The 24,228-nt window shown below is 39.1% G+C and overlaps 3 protein-coding genes across 3 annotated transcripts; 1 reads left to right on the plus strand and 2 right to left on the minus strand.

Annotated features, from left to right (window-relative positions):
* The first annotated feature begins 9,834 nt into the window (after positions 1-9,834).
* On the plus strand, positions 9,835-10,803 carry LOC132011735 (olfactory receptor 51S1). The gene has a single exon (XM_059390802.1). It carries the CDS (start codon positions 9,835-9,837, stop codon positions 10,801-10,803), a length of 969 nt encoding a protein of 322 aa, XP_059246785.1.
* Positions 10,804-14,986: 4,183 nt separating this feature from the next.
* Positions 14,987-15,928, minus strand: LOC132011741 (olfactory receptor 51A7-like). The gene has a single exon (XM_059390815.1). The coding sequence runs from the start codon at positions 15,926-15,928 to the stop codon at positions 14,987-14,989; it is 942 nt and encodes a 313-aa protein (XP_059246798.1).
* Positions 15,929-23,014: 7,086 nt separating this feature from the next.
* Positions 23,015-23,965, minus strand: LOC132011744 (olfactory receptor 51F2). Its single transcript, XM_059390830.1, has one exon. It carries the CDS (start codon positions 23,963-23,965, stop codon positions 23,015-23,017), a length of 951 nt encoding a protein of 316 aa, XP_059246813.1.
* Positions 23,966-24,228: the final 263 nt, after the last annotated feature.

Genomic DNA, 24,228 nt, shown 5'->3' on the forward strand with positions numbered 1-24,228 from the left:
ACTCAGAATCTGGGCAGTGAAACACATTTTTTACCTAAGATGACTCTTTAAAACATTCATGGAATTCAACAAACTGATTTCATGTCTAATGGAAAGATGTTATTACAGGAATGAAAATGCAAAAGATCGTACTTGTCTTCAGTTAGCTCACAGAGCAGTAGGAAGGCAGGGGAAGAGTTCCAGTAGTGCACTTGCTTATGGGAGAGGGGTTCACAGAGTAATAGAAGAGAGAGTGATTCACTGGGAGGGAGCAATACAATAGAAGGCCTGTGGGAGCTGGTAGCATCTGAGTTCTAGTAAGGAAAAGTCGTTTCCTGAGATGGAAAACTGGAGAGAAGAGACGGTAACTGTCGGTGCAAAGTCAAGGACATGACCAAGCGTGCGGTCTATTTGGAATTGGGACTGAGTATTTAACATCATACTTTAGAATGAGGAGGTCACATGGAACAGATGTTGCTGACCAAATAGATCACGGAAGAATGTTTCCAAACTGCATATTGAAGTTTTAAGTTTACTGGTGGCCAAAACTCTGGATGGTGGAATTTGGGGAACCTCAAAAATTCAGTGGTGGTATCTGCTGTCTCCCACATATGGCCTGATTTTTTGCTTACCTTGCCCAATAATAACCTGCCAAGGTCTTTTGTTTCCAGATTCTTCAGGGCAAAGCTCTATCTGTCCAGTAAAGACACAGCCTGAGCAATCACCTGGCTATAGGGATCAGGAGAACTGATCATTGCCTTATATTCCAACTATCCACCAAGATTTGAGACTAAGAACATGGGAGGTTATTTTCTAAATTTAGGCCAACTTATCTAATCATTCCTCTTCCCTAGATTGTTTTATTCCTCCCTCCCACATCTATGTTTGTTTTTCTTGTGCTCCTGATGTGCATAGGTCTCTTAGCATATCAGTATTCAATAATGTACCTGATTTGATCTCATACTTTGTTAAGTGGTTATCCATGGGATATACCACCAGTTTCCAGTGGATTGCTTGGTGCTCAGCACTAAAGAGATCTCCTTCAGTATAGTCCAGAGGCCCCCAGGGGGCCTCTCAGGATATGGAGGGGCAATTATTGCCTTGGAGACAAATCCACTGTCTTAGCCATTTCTTCCTACTCTATTTTACCCCCTAAGGGCCAACTGCTAGAGAGCTGATGCTCTAAATCATCACACATTGGCCACTTCTTGAAGCCATCCAAATACTGCAGCATTCATCAGCAACCACAGACTCTATCTGACATACAGTCTTCAATGCTAGTAAATAGCGGGAGAATTATGGTGAGGGCCCCAATTGCCAGGACTAGATGTAGGACACATATGTAAAGTGAGCAAATTTGCCCATAATACTCTTATCCCTGTGTCTGCTCAGATCTCTCCATGACACCAGCATGAAACCTGCCCTATAACCAAATATCCTATTTCCATCTGTCTTTCAGATAGAAGGCAGTGAATCTGGTAATGAATAAAACCTTTCTTCTCTCCCCCAAAACAGCATTCGGTGTTTATACACATTTTGGTGACAATGCCTGCACTTTAAGGTTTGAGTCATAGAATTAAATCTATAGAGAGCAAGATTTCCATTTGAGAAAAAGGGAGCTTACTTACCTTTGTAGCAATATATCAGATACATGAAGTAAAATAAAGTTGCCTAATTGAGTGATGTGAGATGGGACTCAAGATGTATGTTTACGGTTCTCTGCATTTCTGATATATATAGATATATATATCTATATATATCACATATATATGAAATGTATGATATATATTTCTGATACATACAGATGTATATATATACACACACACACACACATACACACCATATATATGCATGATGGAGGCATGCGGCTGCATATTGAAGGGACGTTTGTGAACTTTTGGTGAATATGTGTGTCTGTGAGGAGAGAAAGGTTACTCATTTGCTGTTTTGGAGAATGACTGAATCTTTAAATTTACCTATCTTTGACTGGGTGTGGTGGCAAAAGATTGGTGAAGAGCATTTGGCATCCACAGTTTGTGGAGATGAGTGCGTAGATGACAACATACACGCACCTACAGGCACTTCTGCTTCCACACGCCTTTTCCCTGAGACACGCTTTTCTATCAGGAGGTATTCAGAAGTGCTTCTATCTCAGGGAATGAGCATATACACATTTCTGCCCCCTTGAATGTATGTGTAAGTTACATTTTTATTTGAATACCTGTTAGTTTGATATGCATTGGCCTCGAAAATATTTCTGTCAGTGAATATAAACCTTATTTACACGAGTGTTTCTGGTATCAAAGTGATTAAGTGTGTGTTTGCGTGGGTGTGCATGTGTGTGGGTGTGTGCATATATGTCTGTTACGTGTGGGAATACACATCAACTACCAAATGTAAGCACCTTTTTGTGTTTGAATAGTGTAAATGGCAGAAAGCACAGGTGCTTCTTGTATGCTCGTTAGGTGTACATGAGAGCACTTTCAAAATTCTGGGAAGGAGTAAACCTGTCAAATATGAAGGTCCCACACGGAGCTTTAAATATTCCCATAAAAGCCTCAGAGGTTTTTTCCAAAACACATCTGTCCCAGACTTCTTCCTGCTTTGCCTTTATCAAGTCTATCCACTACCTAGCTTGCCTAGCTTGTTTCTCATGAGCAGGAATGTTCTGTGAAATGGGTAGGATTCAGGAGCCACCTCTGTGCTCCGCATTGCAAGCCTAGCCACTTTGAAGCGGCTCCATCGAGGGGTTCCATCAGGCAGAGGTAGAGACTCCAAGAGGGTGGGGACTAGAAGCACACTGAGAAGAAAGGACACCACTGAAGAAAAGAATAATATTTTGGAGAAACTAATATGAGGTGTACGTACATGAGGGGTGTATGGGAAGACTTTGAGAAAGTTGACAGTTTATAGAAGAATAAAACTAAGTGGGCATTTCGGAAAGAGGGATCAAATCCACGAGAAAATTTAGAGAAAAAGAATTGCAAATGTGTAAAATGGAAGTATAAAAGGTTTATGAAGCATATTTATGTGTAGTTTAATACAAACCAAGAACTGGATTCACAACAATGAATGAAATAATCAACCATCTCTTTATTTGTTCCATTGAAGAAGGCATAGAAAGAAATATTAGTAATTGAGAATAATTAAGGACTGTATCAGAGAATGTGCTACCCTGTGATAAGAGAGGGTAAATAATCTAGCCCAGAGCCTGTTTGAGAAAAGGCGGTCAGCAGGGGTTGTCTGAGTTGGAACTTGATACATATGAGAGAGGAGGACATTCTACTTGCAAAATGTATTTTTTTTGTACCTGTGAAAATTAACGGTATCTCTGAGGAATCGTAATAGCCCTGGAAGGCTAAAATGCATGTGTAGAAGTAGAACAGAAATGAGTTAAGCAGTAAAAGGTTGTTTGGGGCCAGATGGTGAAGAGGTTTCTATGACAAAAAAAAAAAAAAAAAAAAAAGGTGTGGTTTTTATTTTAAAGCAGTACAAAATCAGAGGGCTTAAAGGAAAGAAGCCACAGCCACATTACCAGACTGCAAATTAGAAAGAACACTGTGACATCTATGTGGAGGAAGGTTTGGAAGGCAGAAGAACTGGCAGCAGGAAACCTTAGCAAAACCCAAAACACTGTTTATGAGTAAAAGTGGTTCCAGAAGAAAAGATTGAGATGAGACAATGGAGTTATTCTAAGTAATTTATAGTTACTCATTTGGTATGAGAATATACCTTTCCAAGAAAAATTAATGTGTTGAGGTTAAGGCCAAAGTCATCTTTAAATCCTATCTTCAATTAAGTATTAGTCCTCTTGCTCCCCCCATTACTTCTTTAATCAAATCAAGTAATGCAAATCTGTCCAGGACTTCTAGGCACTTAGACACAAATGTAGCTCTCTGGGGGATAGCATTAGGGGCCTTTTAATGATAGATGATACCATAATGGATAAATCATTATGCATATGTTTTAACTCAACAATATATTTTCACTCTTAACCATTAAAACTACTATGCACCATGACCATTTCTCGGATTAATTAGTTATCAGAATATGAGAATTATGAAGAACTCTATTCTACTTATGTTCTCCTCTTGCAAACAAAAAATACTTTGTCTCTTCATGCATATGGGTCTTTCTCTCAGATAGAACAAGAACTAGAATTGTAGGTTAAGTAAATTTTTTATTTTGATGAAATGTACCAAATTGCTCCCAAAAGAGGTATAAAATTTTATAGTTGACAGCCTTGGTTAAGAGCAGTCTTTTAATATCTTTTCTAGCATATAATTTTATCAAATTTTATTATTTTATCTCACACGACAGGTAAAAAATGTTTTATCATTTTGTAAATATGTATTCTCTTAGTAACCACTAAGAGAATTACACATTTCTTTAATATTTAAATATATTCCATTTTTTTGTAAGATTTTTTTTTAATTTATTTGAGAGAGAGAGTGCACAAGGAGAGCACAAGGAGGGGGAGGAGCAGAGGGAGAGGGAGAAGCGGAACCCCACTGTGCAGAGAGCCACTGGAATGGTGACCTGAGCTGAAGGCAGACTGAACCAACTGAGCCACCCAAGCACCCCCAATATATATTCCTATATAAAATAACATCTCATATTTTGCTAGATTTTTACATCAGATTGCCCATCTCTGTCTTATTTGTAGTTCCTTAAATATTTCAAATTTAAACTTTTTAGTAATTTAAGTGGCAAATGTTGTCCCATTCTGGGACACTCTGTCCCATTCTTTCCCTTATTTTTCAACCCCTATATGGTACCATTGTTATGAGATTTTGTTGTTGTTGTGATTCTTTTTGTTGTTGTTGTTGTTAGAACACTTAACATGAGATCTAACCTCTTGAAAAAATTTTAAGTTAACTATATCACAGTGTTGTAAGAAGATCTCTAGAATTTATTCATCTTACATAACTGAAACTTTATACTCATTGAACATTCATTCCTGATCTCCCTCCACCTCAGATTCTGGAAGCCACCATTTTCTTCTCTAAGTTTGACTATACTTCATACAAGTGAATCATCCAGGATTGGTCCTTCTGTAACAACAAGGCTTATTTCACTTAGCATAAAGTCCTCCAGAGCCATCCCCATTGCAGCATATGGCAGGATTTCCTGCATTTTTAAGGCAGAATAATATTCCATTGTATGTATACACCACTTTTTCTTTATCCATTCATCCATCCACTGATAGACATTTAGGTCATTTCCATAGATTAGCTATTGTGAAGAATGCTGCAGTGCAGACAGGAGAGCAGATATTCTTTAAGATTCTGATTTCAATTCTTTTGAATATACAACCAAAAGCAGGAGGGTTGGATCATATGATAAAAAGCAGGAGGGTTGGATCATATGATAATCCTGTTTTTAATTTTTTTGAGGAAGGACCATACCATTTTCTATACTGGCTGCACCGTTTTACATAACTAGGCATACTAAGTTATAAGGGTTCCAATTACTCTATTGTGACCAACTCATCATCATTATTTTTTTTTTCTAACAGACATCCTAACAGGTGTGAATTGATCTCTAATTATGTTTTTAATTTGCATTTCCCTGATGATTAGTGATGTTGAGCATCTTTCTATATACCTGTTTGCCATTTCCATGTATTCTTTAGAAAAATGTCTGTTCAGTTCTTTTGTCTTTTAAAAATTGATTTGTTTTTTGTAATTAAGTTGTAGGAGTTTCTTATGTATTTTAGATATTAAACCCTTATCAGATACAGTCTGCAAACATTTTCCCTTTTATTTAGGCTGACTTCTCACTCTGTTGACTGTTTCTTTTGCTATGCAGAAGTTTTAAATTTGATGTAGTTTCATTTGTCTAATTTTGCTTTTGCTATTTGTGTTTTTGGTGTCATATAGAAGAAATTACTGCAAGGGGTGCCTGGGTGGCTCAGTTGTTAAGTAAGACTCTTGGTTTCTGCTCAGGTTATGATCTTGGGGTCCTGAGACCCAGTCCCACAGTGGGCTTCCGACTCAGCAGGGAGTCTGCTACCCTCTCTCTCTCCCACTTCTTCTCCCTCTGCCTCTCCCTCTGCTCATGCACTCACTCTCTAAAATAAGCAAACAAATCTTAAAAAAATAAAAAGAAATTCCTGCCAATTCCAATGTCATAAAGCTTTTCCCTTATGTTTTCTTCCACAGTTTCAGACGTTATGTTTAAATTTAAACATAAAGATTTAAAGATTTAAAGATTTTATGTTTAAATCTTTAAGCTATTTTTAATTGATTTTTATGTATGGTATAAGATACAAGTACGATTTAATTATTTTGCATATAGATATCAGTTCTGACAACACCAATTTTTTTTTAAGATTTTATTTATTTATCAGAGAGAGAGGGAGAGAGAGCCAGCACAGGCAAACAGAATGGCAGGCAGAGGCAGAGGGAGAAGCAGGCTCCCTGCTGAGCAAGGAGCCCGATGTGGGACTCGATCCCAGGATGCTGGGATCATGACCTGAGCCAAAGGCAGCTGCTTAACCAACTGAGCCACCCAGGTGTCCCCCAACACCAATTTTTAAGGAGATCTTCCTCTCCATTGCATATTCTTGACATCTTTGAAGATTAGTAGACATATATACCTGAGCTCACTTCCAGGCTCTCTATTCTATTCCATAGGTCTGTATATTTGTCTTTACGCACTGTCTTGAGTATAAATTTTGAAGTTAGGTAGTATAACTTTCCCAACTTTGTTTTTTCTCTTCCCAAATAATTTTGGAACCTCTAATTCCATACCATTTCCATATAAACTTTAAGATAAGCTGAGCAGTTTTTACAAAAAACCTCTGGCCCTTTGTTAGGTGTATTGTTGAAACTATAGGTGATTTGGGAGATAATTGAGAGATACCTAAATATTCCATATTTATAAATATTTTAACTATATTGACTATATCGAGTCTTCCAATCCATAAATACAGAATGTCTTTCCATTTTGGAGGTTCTTTAATTTCTCAGCATTGTTTCATAGTTTTCTGTGTACAACAGTATATTATTTGTGAAATTTATTCCTATTTTAAAATTTTTGATGTTATTGTGAATAAAATTTTCTTAATTTTATTTTCATATTGTATTGTATTCAGATTGTATTTTCAGATTATATTATATATATAATATATAATGCATGTTTAATATATATAATATATTATTATAAATCATTTATATCTATATAATTATGTATATATAAATATATAATTCACATCATTAATATAATTTATATAATACAATTTATACATCATTAATTTGTTAATTTTAATCAATTTATTAGAATTATTAAAATTATTTAATATTAAGTTATTAATAATATTAAATTAATCATTAAATATTAAATTATTGAATTAAATTAATATTAATCAAATTGACATCAATTGAATCACTATTAATATAATTAATTAATTTTAAATCAATGTTAAAATGTTAAGATTATTAAAATTAATGGATTTACATATTTTATTTAATTATTAATTTAATTTATAATTATGATTATAATACATAAATGTAACTATATTTATGTATTATGTATTATATTTATGTTTTATAATTATTATAATTATACATTGCATTAATTTAATTCATATTATTCCCCTAAGAACATAACTTAGCATGTTTTTGTTTTTCTTTTCGCACATCACAATTTCGTGGTCCTTTGTCTGGAATTTCAGTCCTAACTTTTTGGGGCATTTGACTGAAGGAAGGAGATAAGACTGTGTGTGTTCAGTCCTTCTTGCTGAAATTAGACAAAATATTTGGACATTATATGTGAAGTGAGGTTAATTGTGGGGCCTTTATTTTGGGAAATTGGGGAGTGGCAGTATCACAGGCTGACTTAGAAAATCAAGATATGTTCCCTTTTTTCTTTTTTTCCTTTGTCATTGTTGCAATTTCCTTACCACTGTCTCCTGAGGAAACTGTAAGAGGTTTTAAGATTCATTTGTGAAGATCTGTTTTGGGTTATTTGAGTTTAAAATAAATGGGACAGGGGCACCTGAGCAGCTCAGTTGGTTAAGCATCTTCCTTTGGCTCAGATCATGATCCCGGGGTCCTGGGATAGAGCCCCACTTAGGACTCCCTGCTGAGCAGGGCGTCTGCTTCTCCCTCTCCCTCTGTCTATCCCTCTTCCTCTCTCCCTCCCCAGATCTGCTCTCTCTCTAAAATAAAATAAAATAAAAATAAATGGGATATATTTATTTTTATATTTTTATATAAAAATATATTTATTTTTATATCTCTATAAGGGTAGAGATTTCCAGGGTAAAGAGAAAATACAATGATCTAAGGGGATATATTTGTGATTCATCAGGCTACAGAGTTCAGGTATAAAGTCATTGAGTGTAGATAAGACCACTGAAGTAAAAGAAGAGACCCAAATAAAAACCTCTCAAAAATGCCAAGATATACCATGGATAGAACACAGCAAGGTGAACTGAGCAGTTAACTTCTGAGAGGTAGAATTTTAAAAAAAAAAAAAAAAAAAGGAGAAACTGGATTCATAACAGCCAAAGGTCATTGAGAAATACATTAGTTTAGAAAATATGAGTGCCCCTTGATTTAGTACTAAAGGAGTAATTAAAGTACCGGGGTCCAGCCTCGGCGGGTCCAGCCTCGGCAGTTCCAGGTGTCCCTGAAGGAAGGGCCGTGTCGGCGAGAGGAATGAGAGAACCACACAGCGAGTTCTGGTCAGTAGTCAGGCATCTCCACTTTATTCTGATTTTAGAGCTTCTTATATAGGCAGTTTACTTGGGGGTTACATTTGTGCAAAGGACATCAAAGGACTCAAGTACTCATCAGACAATTTCTCTTTTTTCAGCACACGTTATTCTAGTTAAGCTATGATGATATAGACTGGAGCCAGGGATGGGGGACAGGGTCTTGCTTCTTGAAAGCCATGGGAGGTAGCACAGATATGAGCTTTTTGGTAACTTATTCTGGGGTCTGCAGGAAAACAAGATATAGGTTAATAGAAAACGAGAAGCTATCTAGAGAAACTAAGTATATAGAAGAGAAGTAGGAATGAGAAGGCGTTACCTTTGCAGGAGGCAGGGTATTATATCAATGGCTCAGCTGTGAAATCCTGTGACAAACAACAACCTAGGGAGGAAACTGTTTACTGCGGTACACATCTAAAGTTCTCCATGGTCCTAGGTACAGAATAATTTACCTCCTTGAAGTTACTCTGGCCCACAAGACTGAGAGATGTTTGCAGCAGATGAGCAAGGGGTTCTTAATTTGAGAGAGACACGGGGATCAGAGAAAAAGGCAAGAGATTGTCAGACCATGCTTATCTGTGGGGCTATCTGGCCCTCGGCAGGATTAGGCCTTCTTCAACAGTTCAAAACTTAACTTTGTGGGGCAATGCCCTTGACCAGGCCTCATGGCTCCCAACATTAAAGATGACTTTAATGAGAGCATGAAAGTCCACTGAAATGTGAGTGTGTTAAGGCAACACAGAAGTCAGAATGTTTAGAGTTGAGGGGAGCCAAAAAGGTATTTATAGGAATACAGACCCCCTTGCAGGTGTTTGCCATTGATGACAGAACATGAGTTAGGGAAAAGCTACAAGAAAAGGCAGGGTTAAAGGAAAGTCGGGAAACAGTCTACCAAGAGAAACAGATTTAAGGACAGCTTTAGAAAAACTGCCAAGGTAAGAGATGAGTATGGTATAGATATTAGAATATATGTGTATGCAGGGAAGGGAGGGAACATGAAAGCATGTGTGTGCTGGGGCCTGGGGAAGGAGGAGGCAGACTGTTTTAGATAGTATCATGCAAATGTGTCAAAATATTAATTAAATCTTTCCAATCTCTTTCCAGATTCCAGAGTTCAAAGTGGATCCAGAACTATGTCAACATTCCCCAACCAGACAGCCCCTAATAACACTTCAATGGCCCCCACCTTCTTGTTGGTGGGCATGCCAGGTCTGTCAGCTGTACCCTCCTGGTGGACGATACCACTCATCACCATCTACCTTCTCTCTGCCCTGGGCAACAGTACTATCCTCTGGGTCATTGCCCTGGATTCCACCTTGCACCGCCCAATGTACTTCTTCCTCTTCCTGCTGAGTGTGTCTGACGTTGGCTTGGCCACAGCCCTGATGCCCACCCTGCTGGGTCTTGCCTTTGCTGGTGTCCATGCTGTCCCTGCATCAGCGTGCCTTCTACAGATGTTCTTTGTCCATGTCTTTTCTGTCATGGAGTCCTCTGTTTTGCTCGCTATGGCCTTAGATCGAGCACTAGCCATCTGCCGCCCTCTCCACTATCCAACGCTCCTCACCAATGATGTCGTTAGCAAGATTGGCCTGGCTATTGCTTTCCGATGCCTGGGTCTCCATCTGCCCCTGCCATTCCTCCTGGCCCACATGCCCTACTGCCACCCACAGGTTCTGACCCATTCTTACTGCTTGCACCCAGATATAGTCCATTTGGCCTGCCCAGGAGCTTGGAGTGCAGTCTACAGCCTCTTTGTGGTTCTGTCAGCCATGGGATTAGATCCCCTGCTTATTTTCTTCTCCTATGGCCTAATTGGCAGGGTGTTGCAAGGTTTGGGATCCAGCGAGGATCGCTGGAAGGCTGGTCAAACCTGTGCAGCCCACCTCTCTGCTGTGCTCCTCTTCTACGTGCCCATGATCCTCCTGGCCCTCATTGACCGTCTCCAGGTGCCAGTACCTCAGCCTGCCCATACTCTCCTCTCCTATGTCCACTTCCTGCTTCCTCCACTGATAAACCCTATTCTCTACAGTGTCAAGATGAAGGAGATTAGAGAGAGAATACTCAAGAGGTTACAGCCCAAGAAGGTCGCTTGTGCTCAATGAGGAGGGTGCCCCTCCACATTTGGTGGCTCAAGACTACCTAGTGCAAAGGTTTCCATGACAAGAACTCAGCTCACTGTGCCTGAAATGGTCACTCAGGCACACATAAGCTCATATACATGGATGCCCTCCCTGTCCTTGCAAGTGTACATGTGTATATTAAGGAAAACTTACAAGCTCCAGAGAATGGCAGTGGTCTACCCACTGTTACACTACAGACCCATGGCACAAAGCGGCCAGGATCTAGGTCTTGCCACAGCCACTCAAATGTGTGTCTGTTGTTGTTTTGTTGTTGTTAATTTTCCCCACCACATCTATATCCCAACAGCTGAGGAAACTGGAGGAGTTAAACAGTTACACAGCAGAGAAACCAGAAGACAGAAATATTTGATGCCCTCTTCATACGTATATACATTATTTTACAGACCTTATCATGGATTTTGATATATATGTGTCATGTATATAATCACATATCATTGATCTATTAGTGTAGCCTCTTAGTCTGACTGATCTCCCTCTCGTAAAACAACAAGAGTTTTGGAATCTTAACAAGAATTACATTATTTTTATAGATTAAATGTAAGAGAATCAACATTTATGATGATAAACATTCACATCCAAGAATATATGATAGATGTTTCATTTATTAACTTTTTAAAAATTTTCAATAAAATTATTTGTGTTAAATTTATTTCTATAGTTTTAAAATGTATTCTGTTGCTCTTATAAAGAAAATATTTCGCTATTTCTATTTCCACACACATAATGTTAGATTGAGAAATAACATTTTTATCTTGCTTTAATGTCTACTTTACCAAATTGGCATATGGATTATAGGTTTTATTTTTGGATTGTATTTGTATATAGCATATATAAGTAGAAACATGTGACTGGTAATTTTTCCCTACTATTCATACAACTTATGCCAGCCTGGTCTTGAGCTAACAGGAATGTGGTCTCTGAGAAACCCTGCTTTTCCCAAAGTTACGCTTTCTTCCCACCTCCAGCTTCTCATTTATTTACTGAGAGTGCAGTCATGTAAAGGGTTGGAAGTCGCACAGGCCTAGTTTTGAATTCTCACTTCATGACTTCCTGTGCACTTTGTCCGCAGTTGTTCTTATGTTAACAAAATAGGCATAGTAAGGACTGCATGAAATCATGTCCCTTTAAAAAAAAAATTATTATTAATTTATTTAACAGAGAGAGAGTGTGAGCACAAGCAGGGGGAGAGGCAGAAGGAGAGGGAAAAGCAGGCTCCCCAGTGAGCAGGGAACCTGAGTGGGAGCTCCATCCCAGGACCCCTGGACCATGACCTGAGCCAGAGGCAGATGCTTAACTGACTGAGCCACCCAGGTGCCCCAAAGTCAAGTCACTTTATCAAGGTGTCTGAACATAAGAGATATTCAATAAATGGTAGTTGTTTGGACTGGATGAAATTAAAAATAACCATATTTAAACCTTCTATGCATACTCAGTGTGAAAAAAGAACTTTACAGCTAGAAGATTCTTTCAGCTTATACCACCTCATTTTATTGAAGGAAAACCACAACTTGGGGTCAGCTGAAAGAATTTTTGCATGGACCTTAGTAATTCAGCAGGAGACAAACTAAACCTACCCATCTGTTTATTAGTGCAGGGCAACATAGAACTTTTCTTTTTCATGTTGTCTCCTGTTCAGGGACACAACCACTTAATCATGTCAGTCTTCAAGTGTCCAGTAGTTGGTAGTACCATCTTGGCCAGTCAGGGGACACTGTTCTTTCTGCAAATCACCTGACAGGTTTGAGGAAAAGTGCTTACACAGGGGAATAGAAGAATGTATTAGCAGGAATGTTTACAATGACAAACAAAATGTAACAGTGATACAGGGCAGTTGGTGGAAACTGAAAACCAGGAAAAGCATTGCAAAATTCAGGTCTCTGGGCTGGCTCCATTGCTAAACAAAGCTAAACAAAGACTTCAGACCTATAGCCAGAATACGTGTGTGTGTGTGTGTGTGTGTGTGTGTGTGTGTGTAAGAAAGAGAACAAGAAAGAGAATGAGAAAGCAAGCAAGAATTCATAACAGGGATCATAGGCTTAAATACCTAGAAGAACTAGGTAATAATAGCACTAAGTGGAGGAAACCCATCTTCAGACTATAATGGTGGGGACCTCTCAGTGGGTTCCTACTGTTTCCACATGGGAATGTAGACCTCGTACTACCCTATCTTCCTACTTTTAAGATAACTTGTAAATCTCTATTTTTAGAGATAGAGTGTTATCTTGTCTAAACACATTTGTCTGAAGATCATTTTTGGATTTTATGGCTTTTAAAAAGATTAACATAGTAATCCATACAATGTGGAAAGAAGGAATTATTTTTTAATTGCAAAGTATATATGAAATCTATCATAATACACAACACAGAGAAAGTAATTTTGAGAGGACACCAGAATGGCTCAGTCAGTTAAGTGGCTGCCTTCGGCTCAGGTCAATGATCCCAGGGTCCTGGGATCGAGTCCTGCATCAGGCTCCTTGCTCAGCAGGGAGCCTACTTCTCCCTTTGCCTCTGTCCCTCCCCACTGCTTGTTCTCTCTCTCTTTCTCTCTGACAAATAAATAAATAAAAATCTGAAAGAAGGCAGGAAAGAAGGAAGGAGGGAGGGAAGGAAGGAAGGAAGGAATTTTCTCAAGAACACATAGCCAGAAAATGGCATAGCCAAAACCAGAAAACTGGTTTCCTGGCTGAGTCTTTAGCCTTTTTACTCCTCTGGCCAGCCCCCTGGCAGGACTAAGTTATCAAGATAAAAGGTTTAGAGGACATGTTATCCCTGATAGGGCCTTTTTAGTCTTTCTTTTATAAGTTGACTTCTAAATCCCCCCATCTGGAGCTACTTTATATCCTATTGATTACCAGTAATCCTGGACTCTGATCCTTTAAATAAAGGGATCATAGCTTCATAGCTCCTAAATCTTCTCTGTTGACACTTTCTTATTAGGTGTCCTTGGAGTACTCAGATCTGGCTCCATTTACAATGTCAGGAAGTGACAGGTGGGTCCAGGGAGGCTCAGATAAGAAAGTTGTTTGGATGTCTGTTTCACCACAGTGGTACAGATTCTGTGTTGTGTCTTGACAGTTATCGGTACCTAATGGTATTCTCTGGCTCTCACAAAGAGCCCTTACATTTCCTGTCAATGTCAGCTTCTGGTAAGAGGTGCAGAGAGTGCAGAGGTGAGTTGAGTCTAGGTTGACCCCTGAATCTCTACACCAGCAAAACTTCAGACTATTCTTTTAGTTCAAACTGATAGACATCTACCAAGGTATTTTATCGTGAGAAGACTTTCAAAGTTGAATAATTCACAACTCTTTTCTCTGGAAATTCATTTTGTAGTCACTGAGAGAGACATATGTATGATATGAAAGATGCCTCTGGGTCTCCATTGATTGTGCCCCAAGGACTCAGCCCCTTGCTGTTACTAGAAATGCTGCCAAATGCCAATGGTCACCTGTAATTTCCTCCTAAAATTTCCTCCCAGTCAAAAACACACTCTCTAGGTTCCCCTTTCACATTGCCCCCCACAAGTTTTCTTTCCCAAACATTAATGTGCATACCAATCATCTAAGGTCATGGTAAAATGCAGGTTATCACTTAATGGGCTTGAAACAGAGCATGAGATTCTGCAATTCTAGTTACGTTCCAGGCGATGCTTATGCTTCTGAGCAGTGTACCACACTTTGAGTAGCAAGGAAGAGAACATATTTAAAACAACTTAGATATATTAAGGGCTTAATGTAAATCACACACAAAAAAGGATCAAATAAGGAAAGCAAATACAAAGATGCTAAATGGCTCCAGAACCTTGCAGCACTTGCCCAGTCACTGTTTAGGGCTGCTTATCGTAGTTCTTCCTTAGAAGCTTCTGTTTCTTGCTCTTCATTACACTTCAACATAGAGGCCATCAATCCCCCAAACAGTAACAAAAGGATTCTTATCTACTCTCTGAAACAGAGGCCTCCTCTTCCTCAAAATCAGATATGCTGTGGTATATTAGATCCCCTTTAGGGATTAAATGATTGTTTGGCTAATTAATCAATATAACTTTAGAACTATGAAGTAAAAGGAAACACCTCCTCTTTGAAAGAAATATTGCCCTGCTCCTAAGATAATGTATTGTAGAAAAAATGGAACTTCCATGTCTGCCCCATCATTTAGACTTTAGACTCAGTTTTTCCAAGACTTTTACTCTAATCTGCCGAGTTTTTACACAATACACAATGGGGTTCATCAAAGGTGGTACCAACAAGAATGCATCAGCTATCAGAATCATAGCCAACGGGGATTTATGCTTGGCGAAGCGGTGCATGGTAGCCAAAGTGATGATGGGCACATAGAAGATAAGCACAGCACAGATGTGGGACACACAGGTATTAAGAGCTTTAAGTCGCTCCCCATGGGATGCAATACCCAATACGGTCTTCAGGATGAAGACGTAGGAAACTGCAATGAACATGCTGTCTGACATCATGCAGAGTGCAACAAACAGACCATAGTAAAAGTTAACCCTATTGTCAGAGCAGGCCAGTTTCATGACATCCTGGTGGAGGCAATAGGAGTGTGAGAGCAGGCGTTTATTACAGTACCTGAGTCTCTTTAAAGTGAAAGGAAGAGGAAGAACTAGTAACATGCTTTTGATAGCAAATGTCAGTCCGATATGCAAAACTCTGGAGCTGGTAAGAATGGAGCTATACCTCAGGGGGGTGCGAATAGCTAGAAAGCGATCAAAGGACATGATTAGAAGCACCGAAGATTCCATGTCTGTGAATCCATGGATGAAAAATTCCTGGGCAATACATGCATCAGCAGAAATCTCCAAAGCATTGAACAAGAAGATCTTCAGCATGGAGGGAAGAGAAGAGAAAGACAAGCCCAGGTCAGATAGGGCCAACATGGAGAGAAAATAGTACATTGGCTCATGCAGGGAAGGCTCTGTCTTGATGACAAAGAGGATGGTGCAGTTGCCCAGGATGGCCAGGAGGTACATAAAACAGATGGGGATGGAGATCCAAATGTGCATATGCTCAAGCCCTGGGATCCCAATCAACAGGAAGGTGGATATTTCAACTTCTGAGGTATTGAGAGCAAACATCACAAACAGGTCTTTCATTTATATGCTCCTGGTAGATAAATAACATCAACAATAAACAGAAATTCTCTTAGTTGTATTTACTGAATACAATTAAGTTCAGTTGCCAGGTAAATTACATATAGCTCATCTTTAGGTATCAAACAATAATATAATATAACTTTTTTTATATAAAGAAGAATACAGAGTAGATTTAAATGGGTTCTTCATGATATTCACTTGAGACTTTCATACTATTCAACTATATCTTCATTCCTTGATATCCTTCTGAACAACTTGATAGCTTGGAAGCAACGAGGTGTTCTGATAACCTTTTTTATTAAAACTATCATTTTTGAGATTTATGCATCAAGTAAACTAAGTTGGGGTACATTGAATCTGGAAAAACTATAACATCCTGAATGTGGTCATTGGTCACATACTCAAGCAAATCACAGATGCTATAGCAATAGTAGTTAAAGGATACCTCTTATATTATTGTTCATGATACATGTGTGTGAAAATATAAAATGGATCTACCACAGAGTTTGACAAACTAATATGCTGAGCCAAATTCAACCTATGCCTTGTTTTTGTACAATCTGTGAGAGTTTTAAAAATATTTTTAAAAAGTGTTTTTAAAGAGGAAAAGAAAAAGGATATATGACAGAGACAGGTATGTGGCCTGAAAAGTCTAAAATATTTACTTTCTGGCTATTTACAGGAAATAGTTTCTTGACCCACGTGCTAGAAAATTATGCATCCAGGCACAAGCACACAGACACAAACAATCACAGTAGAATGAGTGTGCTGGGAATGGAGCAATGGTCAAAGAGAACTCCAAATTTAAGAGTAATGTCTTAGTTTTCATTTTTGAAAAAGCCAATAACACATAAAGCAAATACGCAAGTATTTTAAATTTTCCCAAAATTCCCAAAAGAATTGCAAAAACACAGGACAATGCTCTATACTTTTCTATATTCTTTTAATTCTTCTCACCTCCAAATTGTCTTACACAACACCACTCCCAGAACCATAAACCACCCGGAGATCTCCAGGGCCAAACACTATTCACCAGCACATTACTGTAGCCTGAGGCAGTCTGAGTGAGCAAGCACCTCAGGGAGCTGAGGAAGGACTCTTCTGACACCAGCTGTCATACTCTAGGTGGTGAGCTGCCACCTAGTACCTCAGAATAAGTGGTGAGAAGGGAATGGCCAGGCACAAGCATTGATTCTTTTGTGGGGAGTTAAGAAGTATTTCTTGTCAAGGATGGAGAAAGAGGGAGTACATCCAGAAGGAACAAATTACAGGGTGAAGGGTGAAACTAGAAAACAGTGAAGGGGAGAACAGTTTCTAGCTCTACTCTCGGCTGCCAAAATTTTGAAGGACATTTGCCTCAAATTGACTCAAGATAGAGACGATGACAATTTGTGGCATGTAGGGTGTGTCATAAGGAGAAGTGAAGAGGCTAAATGAGGAGAACATATTTCAGTACTGTGCGTCTATTTTGTCTCCCCTCTCATACGCAGCATCGAGGGAGTATTTCCTTGGCAAGAAGCACATACCCCAGTTGCACATACCACAGTTGCAATTTGTAGGTGCTTTAAATACATTGTTTCCATGCAGTTGCTATTGGCCCAGCTCAGGATGGCCATGGTTCTTGCCCTCCTTTCCCTGTTCTTGCATCCTCTGCCATTGCTCTTGGCTGTTCAATGTCTGCATTTCAGACTGGTGACCAATTCAGGTTCTTATCTCTGGTTTTTGGGCTTGATCCTGCTCATGTTCTTGGTGCCAGCATTACTCACACCTCAGGTAGCTTTCTTTTTAATAGCTCTACACCAAAAAAGCCCCCATAATGCAGCTGACACTGTCTTTGTCAGGGGAGCGGGATTCACAGCGAGAAAAGTGATAATATACTTTTTATCCATTCTTAGTCAAAAGTTTCCTCAAAATGGTCATTTCAGGGGAGCCTGGATGCCTCAGCTTGTTAACTGTCTGTCTTTGGTTCAGGTCATGATCCCAGTGTCCTGGGATCAAGCCCCATGTTGGGCTTCCTTTTCAGTGGAGGATCTCCTTCTCCTTCTGCCACTCACCCTGCTTATGCTCTCTCTCACTCTGTCTCTCAAATAAATAAATAAAATCTTTTAAAAAATGGTGATTTCTAAGATTCCATGTTTGAGGTCTTCCTGACAAGCTACCAGCCTAACTCAGGTACTAAAGGAATGACTTACTATTAGCAACATTGTCTTTTCACCTGTGTTCATCATGCAAATACAAAGATGTACCCCATCCCACATATGTTCCCTAACTTTTCAGCTCTCAGTGCTGTCCCAAATATAGTTTGGTCCCTTAGGCTGAACAAACTATGAAGCATTTTTACCTCTAGCTTTCTCAAAGGCATAAGGTTGATCTCTATAAATTGCAGAATTTTCTCTAGGAAACATAAAATAATCTTGGGGAAATTTACTTTGAGTCTCTAAGACACCTACCAGGCTCCTGGGTTCTTTAACCAAGAACAAGGGTGAAAAGGCTTCAGACTCGCCAGGTTCGGTAACTTCTCTGCTCCAGCACCATGTTGGGAATCCATATTCTTAAATAGACCCTCATACTCTTTCCTAGCATAGGCATATCCTCCTGAGAATTAACAGGCACTTAATCCCCTGGCAACAAAACAAAACAAAACAACTATCTAACTTCATCACCGTCTGTCAATAACAGGCTCACCTAAGAAATGCAGAAAGCAGGCTCTGACTCACATAGATTTAATTAACTCTTGAGATTCTGTTCCTACATTAGGTACAGGCTTTGAGGAGAGCCTATCTCAGACACTGGTAAGGTGGACTATACCCAGCTATGTCTCCAACAATAAGTGTATGCCTTAATAGTCTCAGTCTAAGACTATCACAGACCTTATGTGGAATTCTCCCCACAGATGATAGGTTCTGTTTTGTCATCACAACGTCTATTTTTAAATGTGAGTGAATTTAGGTAGGTCACAAGCTTTCAGATTTACCATTGACTCCTCTTCTTTGTTGTCTTATATCTAGTCCCTTCACATTTTTTGCCCAGTGAAGACATTTCATCTCATAAAACAGAAAGCAAGCCAGAATCACAAACATTATGGTATCTTAGACCGTTGATGTCAGAATTACCAATTCTTATTCAGCCCTCAACTTTGAAAATTGGAAATAAAAAGTATAATTCCAGTGGTACATTCAGAATTCCATATGATTTTCAAAGACAGAATAGAAAATAAGATCTAGTTAAACACCATCAGCATGAAAAAAAGAAACAAGAAATAACTGAACCAATTTACATAAGCCTACAATGATCACTTGGTCCTCAGGTTAATATAAAAGGAGATGTGCTAGAGGTGAGAGCTGGTCATCAGCATTGGTCAGGCAGAAAACTGGAAAAAAGAGGCTTATAATTTGATTGTGAAAAGTGATTTTCCATATTCTAGTATATAAACATATTATAATCAGAGCATTAAATAAAGAATTAAAAATTCTTAATCTGGATATATTTAATCCAGCATCTGTCTAGGATCATAATGGAATTATATGGCTCAATTATGTCTATGTTACATCCTCCCAGCATTCCTTGACATATATCTGCATCATTCTGAATTGAACATTCCTTCATCCCTAAATCCAGAAATGGCTTTAATGTCATCAGGAGGAAAAGCAACCAACTACACACACACACACACACACTGGTGTTTTGTTCTGTTTTGTATTTTCAGGGAGCAAGGCAGTGACAACTCTCCCTCTAGAAGGGCTAAATATAGGTAAAAGGCAAATTCACCTAAGAAAATTTAGGTAAAAAATCAAATAAAATGCATTATCCTCTTCCTGTTTAAATTGCTGCCCCAGCTCCTCCTCCTCCATTTCTTCACTTTTTTAATTTTTTTAATCTATTGTTAATATTATAATTTTAATGTAAAAAGTACTGAATTTCACAATGACAAATATTCCTTATAAAAGGAGTTGCTCTCAGCAGCCCTCTCTGAGAACACATCTATGGGCTTTACCTGCTTATTGAACATTTCTCCTTGTCCTGGAACTACCTCCATCTTTTCTAAAACACATGGCTCATGGAAAGCTTTTCTGAACCATTTCTCCTCTATGACATTTAAAAAAAAAAATGAAGAAATATAAGTTGGTAAGTAAACCACCCTAATTGATTTATGGAATTAAATGGGGGAAGTAACATTTGCACCAGAAAAGAACAAAGGTGACTTTTCAGTTCAACAGGAGAGAAGGCCCAAACCTTACTTGGAGGCACCAGCCTTCTATCAACCTATAGCCTCTCCTGATGAGAACATCAGGGTTTGAGTTATGTCATGATTCAACTTCATTTGAAGTGTACCACTCCAAATCTTGTGGGCTTATTGTCCAGTCAAGGTGGCAACAAACAGACGCATCACTCATTGGTTGGCTCCACAAAGGGAGAACATGGTAACCTCTTGCCTTAGACCTGCACTGTGCTCCTCCTGCTTCTTGCCCCAGGGCAGACACTGAGGAATGACACATTCTCAGGTATTCACTTGGCATTCATACATGTGAGGAAGTATGGGGGAAATGAACAACTCATAGGATAAATACTGATCAATGGTAAATGAGATCCAATGGATGAATGGTTCCCTCCTTGTTTTCCTGGAAGGACTATCATGAGATGTATTTGATAAGGTTTCAGCCTTGGGTCTGCAGGTATGGTCCATAGTCACCCATAAAGGTGACTGGCTCATTATTGATTTACTATCTCTCAGCTCCAACTTCCTTTTTACCTGTTCTATGATGATGGTGTTGGGACTCTGTACAGCTGTCAGCTGACACAGTATTAAGATGCATCAGTGGAAGGCAGTGGAGGAACACTGGAGGGAGAAGGAGTTTTCTCTTCTTGGTTTCTGTGTGCTGTGTTGGCCAGACTACCACAGAACATGCTATTTTTCCATTGCTTGGCACTGTGTGTTTCTTCAGTGCTCAGTTCCAGCAGTTCACAACTTCCTCCAGTATAGCCACTGGGCAAGTTCTCTGTTTTTCACTGGAGCAACAGGGACATAACCAGAGGCCCAGACAGTATGTAACAGGCTTCCAGCTGAGGGAACATCTCCTACCTCTTCTCCTTAGCCTTGGGCATGTGTATACAAATCAAGGCAGCACAGGGCTAGCTATCTAGTGAACTGGCCACCCAACCTGCATCTCAAAAGGGCAGCCTGGAGCTATCCCCACCTGAGCCTCACATGGAAATATGTTATAGTCCTACAAAAGGCACTGTGTCTATATCCCAGTTCCAGCAGTGCCCAGAGATCATAAGCTTGTCTGGCACCCAGAGCTCAGAGTCTTGGCACCTTTCTTGGCACTCCCAGAGGATAGACTAGGTTTTGCAAGCTTCACCAAGAAAAACCTTAGTAAATTCACAGGTTTAAAATGTACTTACAAAATTAAATGTGCCCACTTATAAATGTACTTTTTCATTGAGGAAAGGAGAATACCCAAATTCCTTGAGGACTGTTAGACATGGGATATCATCTCTCACTGATAATAGGCTACCAAACTTTCCATCATGTTCTTTTTTGATTAAAGTATGAGATTATTGGGGCAAGATGATTAATGGAATTATGGACAAATTTTATGTCACAGTGAACACAATGATTTTTCACCTGTGGCTAGTCTGCAGAGCCCTAAGTATAAAATTGGTTATATCACACTTATGTGCTGGGAAAATTTTCATGTTAGCATATCAGTGAAGTTGAAACCATTACGGTAGGAAAGATAAAGTACAAAGTCCATGTAAGCCCAAATTAAGTTTGTGAACAGTTGTCCCAGAATTCCATGACATTTATCAATGTCTTATAGATGTGTCTCCATTAATTCACATTCATGGCCTCACTGAAGGTTCTGATAAGTTACTGGAAGAGAAGGAAAATATTCAGGCTTTGTTTATGGATGGATTGGTGGACAAGTTGGTACTAAGCGTTGGTACCAGACGTAGAATACAGTGGCACAACAGCCTCATACATGAATGACCATAAAGAGAAAAAAAAGAAAAGAAAAAGTGATGAAGGACAGTTCTCATGATGGACAGTGGTTGTAGACTTCGTGTAGAAAGAGAGGTTGTCTAAGGTATGTGATTATACGTGGACTTCTGTACTTTGCTAAAAGGCTTGGCTAGTTGCTCAGTGAATGGAACTAGCAAACTCAAAAGAAGAGAGATAAAAAAGTCTGTAGAAGATGTATGCAAAATACATACTAAAGTGGACACAGAGGGTGAAAGTCCTTGTATCTCATGCTAACATCCACAAAACTGTACCCACCTCAGAGGAGAAACAATAATAAGATGGAAAGAATACATGTAAATATCAGCAGGCTTTGTTATACTATTCCTGATCCAGTGGGCTCACAGATGAAGTCAAAATGGAAGAGAGGGAGATAAAATATGAGCCCAAAGTATAAATTCCCATTTATCAAGGTTAATTTTAGGAAAAATTGTGTAATCTTTATTTCTGGGTTGTTAGTAATGTTATTATCCGCTTTTAACATTCTGCTAACAGCAGCAGGACTGACCCTGAGCATTTGATATGGCATTTTGTATGACATCATGTATGATCCTACACATAGAAAGGGCAAAATAACTACCTGTATACAATCCAGTGTAGAACTACATTAATATGCTAGTAAGATACACTCTATCGAATGACTATTTTTAGAGTTAACCAAGAACTATAAGAAAAGAAATTTAATTAAAGTGCCCTTTGGATATAATTCAGAAAAGAACAGTTTAATAACAAACTTTCCTACATTAAATTTCGACTTTTTAAATTGCATGCAGTCTGAATGAATATTTATTCAGGTTCATACTATTTGCACATATGAAGAGTTGTTTACATACATTATCTCACTTTGCCTTGAAAACAAAGCATAATTTAGGTGATATTAATGGGGACTTATTGAGAAGGAACATAAGCAAATACCATGCATTCTGTAAGTTACTTAGCTTAAGGTTGTTAGAAGAACATCAAGGTACAGAATAGGGAAAATTACCCCAGTCTATGGAAGCACTCATTTATAAATGGCATTCTCTCTATTCTGAGATAACTAGTGATTAGATTTGTTGCTGCTTCTGAATTAAGACCTTGGTAATAGCCTTTCGAATCTGCTTAGTCTTCACACTGTAGATGATAGGGTTGAGCACAGGAGGAATGAGAAGGAAGACATTCGCCATGATGGTGTGGACAAATGCAGGTGCTGAATGGCCATAGCGATGGACAAGAGACAAGCTGATGAGGGGGATGTAGAAGATGGCAACAGCACTGATGTGGGATATGCAGGTGTTGAAGGCTTTTAGCCGCCCCTCTGAGGAGGCAATGCTGAGAACAGATCGGATGATCAGTACATAGGACAGCAAGATGCAAGGGCAGTCAAACCCTGTTGTGGAGAAAAGTGCAAACAGACCAAGGATGCTGTTGATTCTGTTGTCTGTACAAGACAGCTGAATGAGATCAACATGGTAGCAGTAAGAATGTGAAAGGACCACAGCACTGCAGAAAGACAGCTTTTTAACAAAGAGCACCACGGGTAACATGACAGCAACATTCCGTACCAGCATGGTCATCCCAATCTGGGCAATCCTGGCATTGGTGAGAACGGTGGTGTATCTCAGTGGATTACAGATGGCTACAAAACGATCAAAGGCCATGGCCAGCAGAACCCCAGACTCCATGAAAGTAAATCCATGGAGAAAGAACATCTGGGCAATGCAGGCATTTAAGGTGATTTCTCGAGCTTCAAACCAGAAGACACCAAGGGTAGTGGAAAGGGTGCACAGGGATAAGCTCAGGTCCGTGGCTGAAAGCATAGAGAGGAAATAATACATGGGTTCATGGAGGTTTTGCTCACGGAGGACCACAAATAGGATCATGCTGTTCCCAGAGAGGGCGATGACATACAGGAGACAAAAAGGGATGGAGATCCAAACCTGGGCTGCTTTCAGGCCTGGGATGCCCGTCAGGAAGAAGGTCACAGATTGAACATTGGTTTTATTGAGGGCCAACATATTGAGGGACTGAGAAGACAGGGATATTTGAATAATCAAACATAACATGTAAGAAATTCATAGCTATCATTTAGAATATCTTCCTGGCCTCCTTACATTCAATGAATTACTACTGCTGATTCTCTAAGAATTTTATTTTTTTCTGAGATTTCCAGTACTGGATGCTTCTCTCCATGCCTCTCATCATGCATTGAAAAGAGAAGATTCCCCAAGTGATGCCTCATCAGATGTTCTTTTTTTTTTTTTTTTTAAGATTTTATTTA

This window comes from Mustela nigripes, chromosome 1, assembly GCF_022355385.1.
Source record: "Mustela nigripes isolate SB6536 chromosome 1, MUSNIG.SB6536, whole genome shotgun sequence".
NCBI classification, from domain to species: Eukaryota; Metazoa; Chordata; class Mammalia; order Carnivora; family Mustelidae; genus Mustela; species Mustela nigripes.

Bases quoted from the DNA above. Each gene is read 5' to 3' on its own strand.
- LOC132011735 (XM_059390802.1), top strand. From the start codon at position 9,835: ATGTCAACATTCCCCAACCAGACAGCCCCTAATAACACTTCAATGGCC.
- LOC132011741 (XM_059390815.1), bottom strand. From the start codon at position 15,928: ATGTTTGCTCTCAATACCTCAGAAGTTGAAATATCCACCTTCCTGTTG.
- LOC132011744 (XM_059390830.1), bottom strand. From the start codon at position 23,965: ATGTTGGCCCTCAATAAAACCAATGTTCAATCTGTGACCTTCTTCCTG.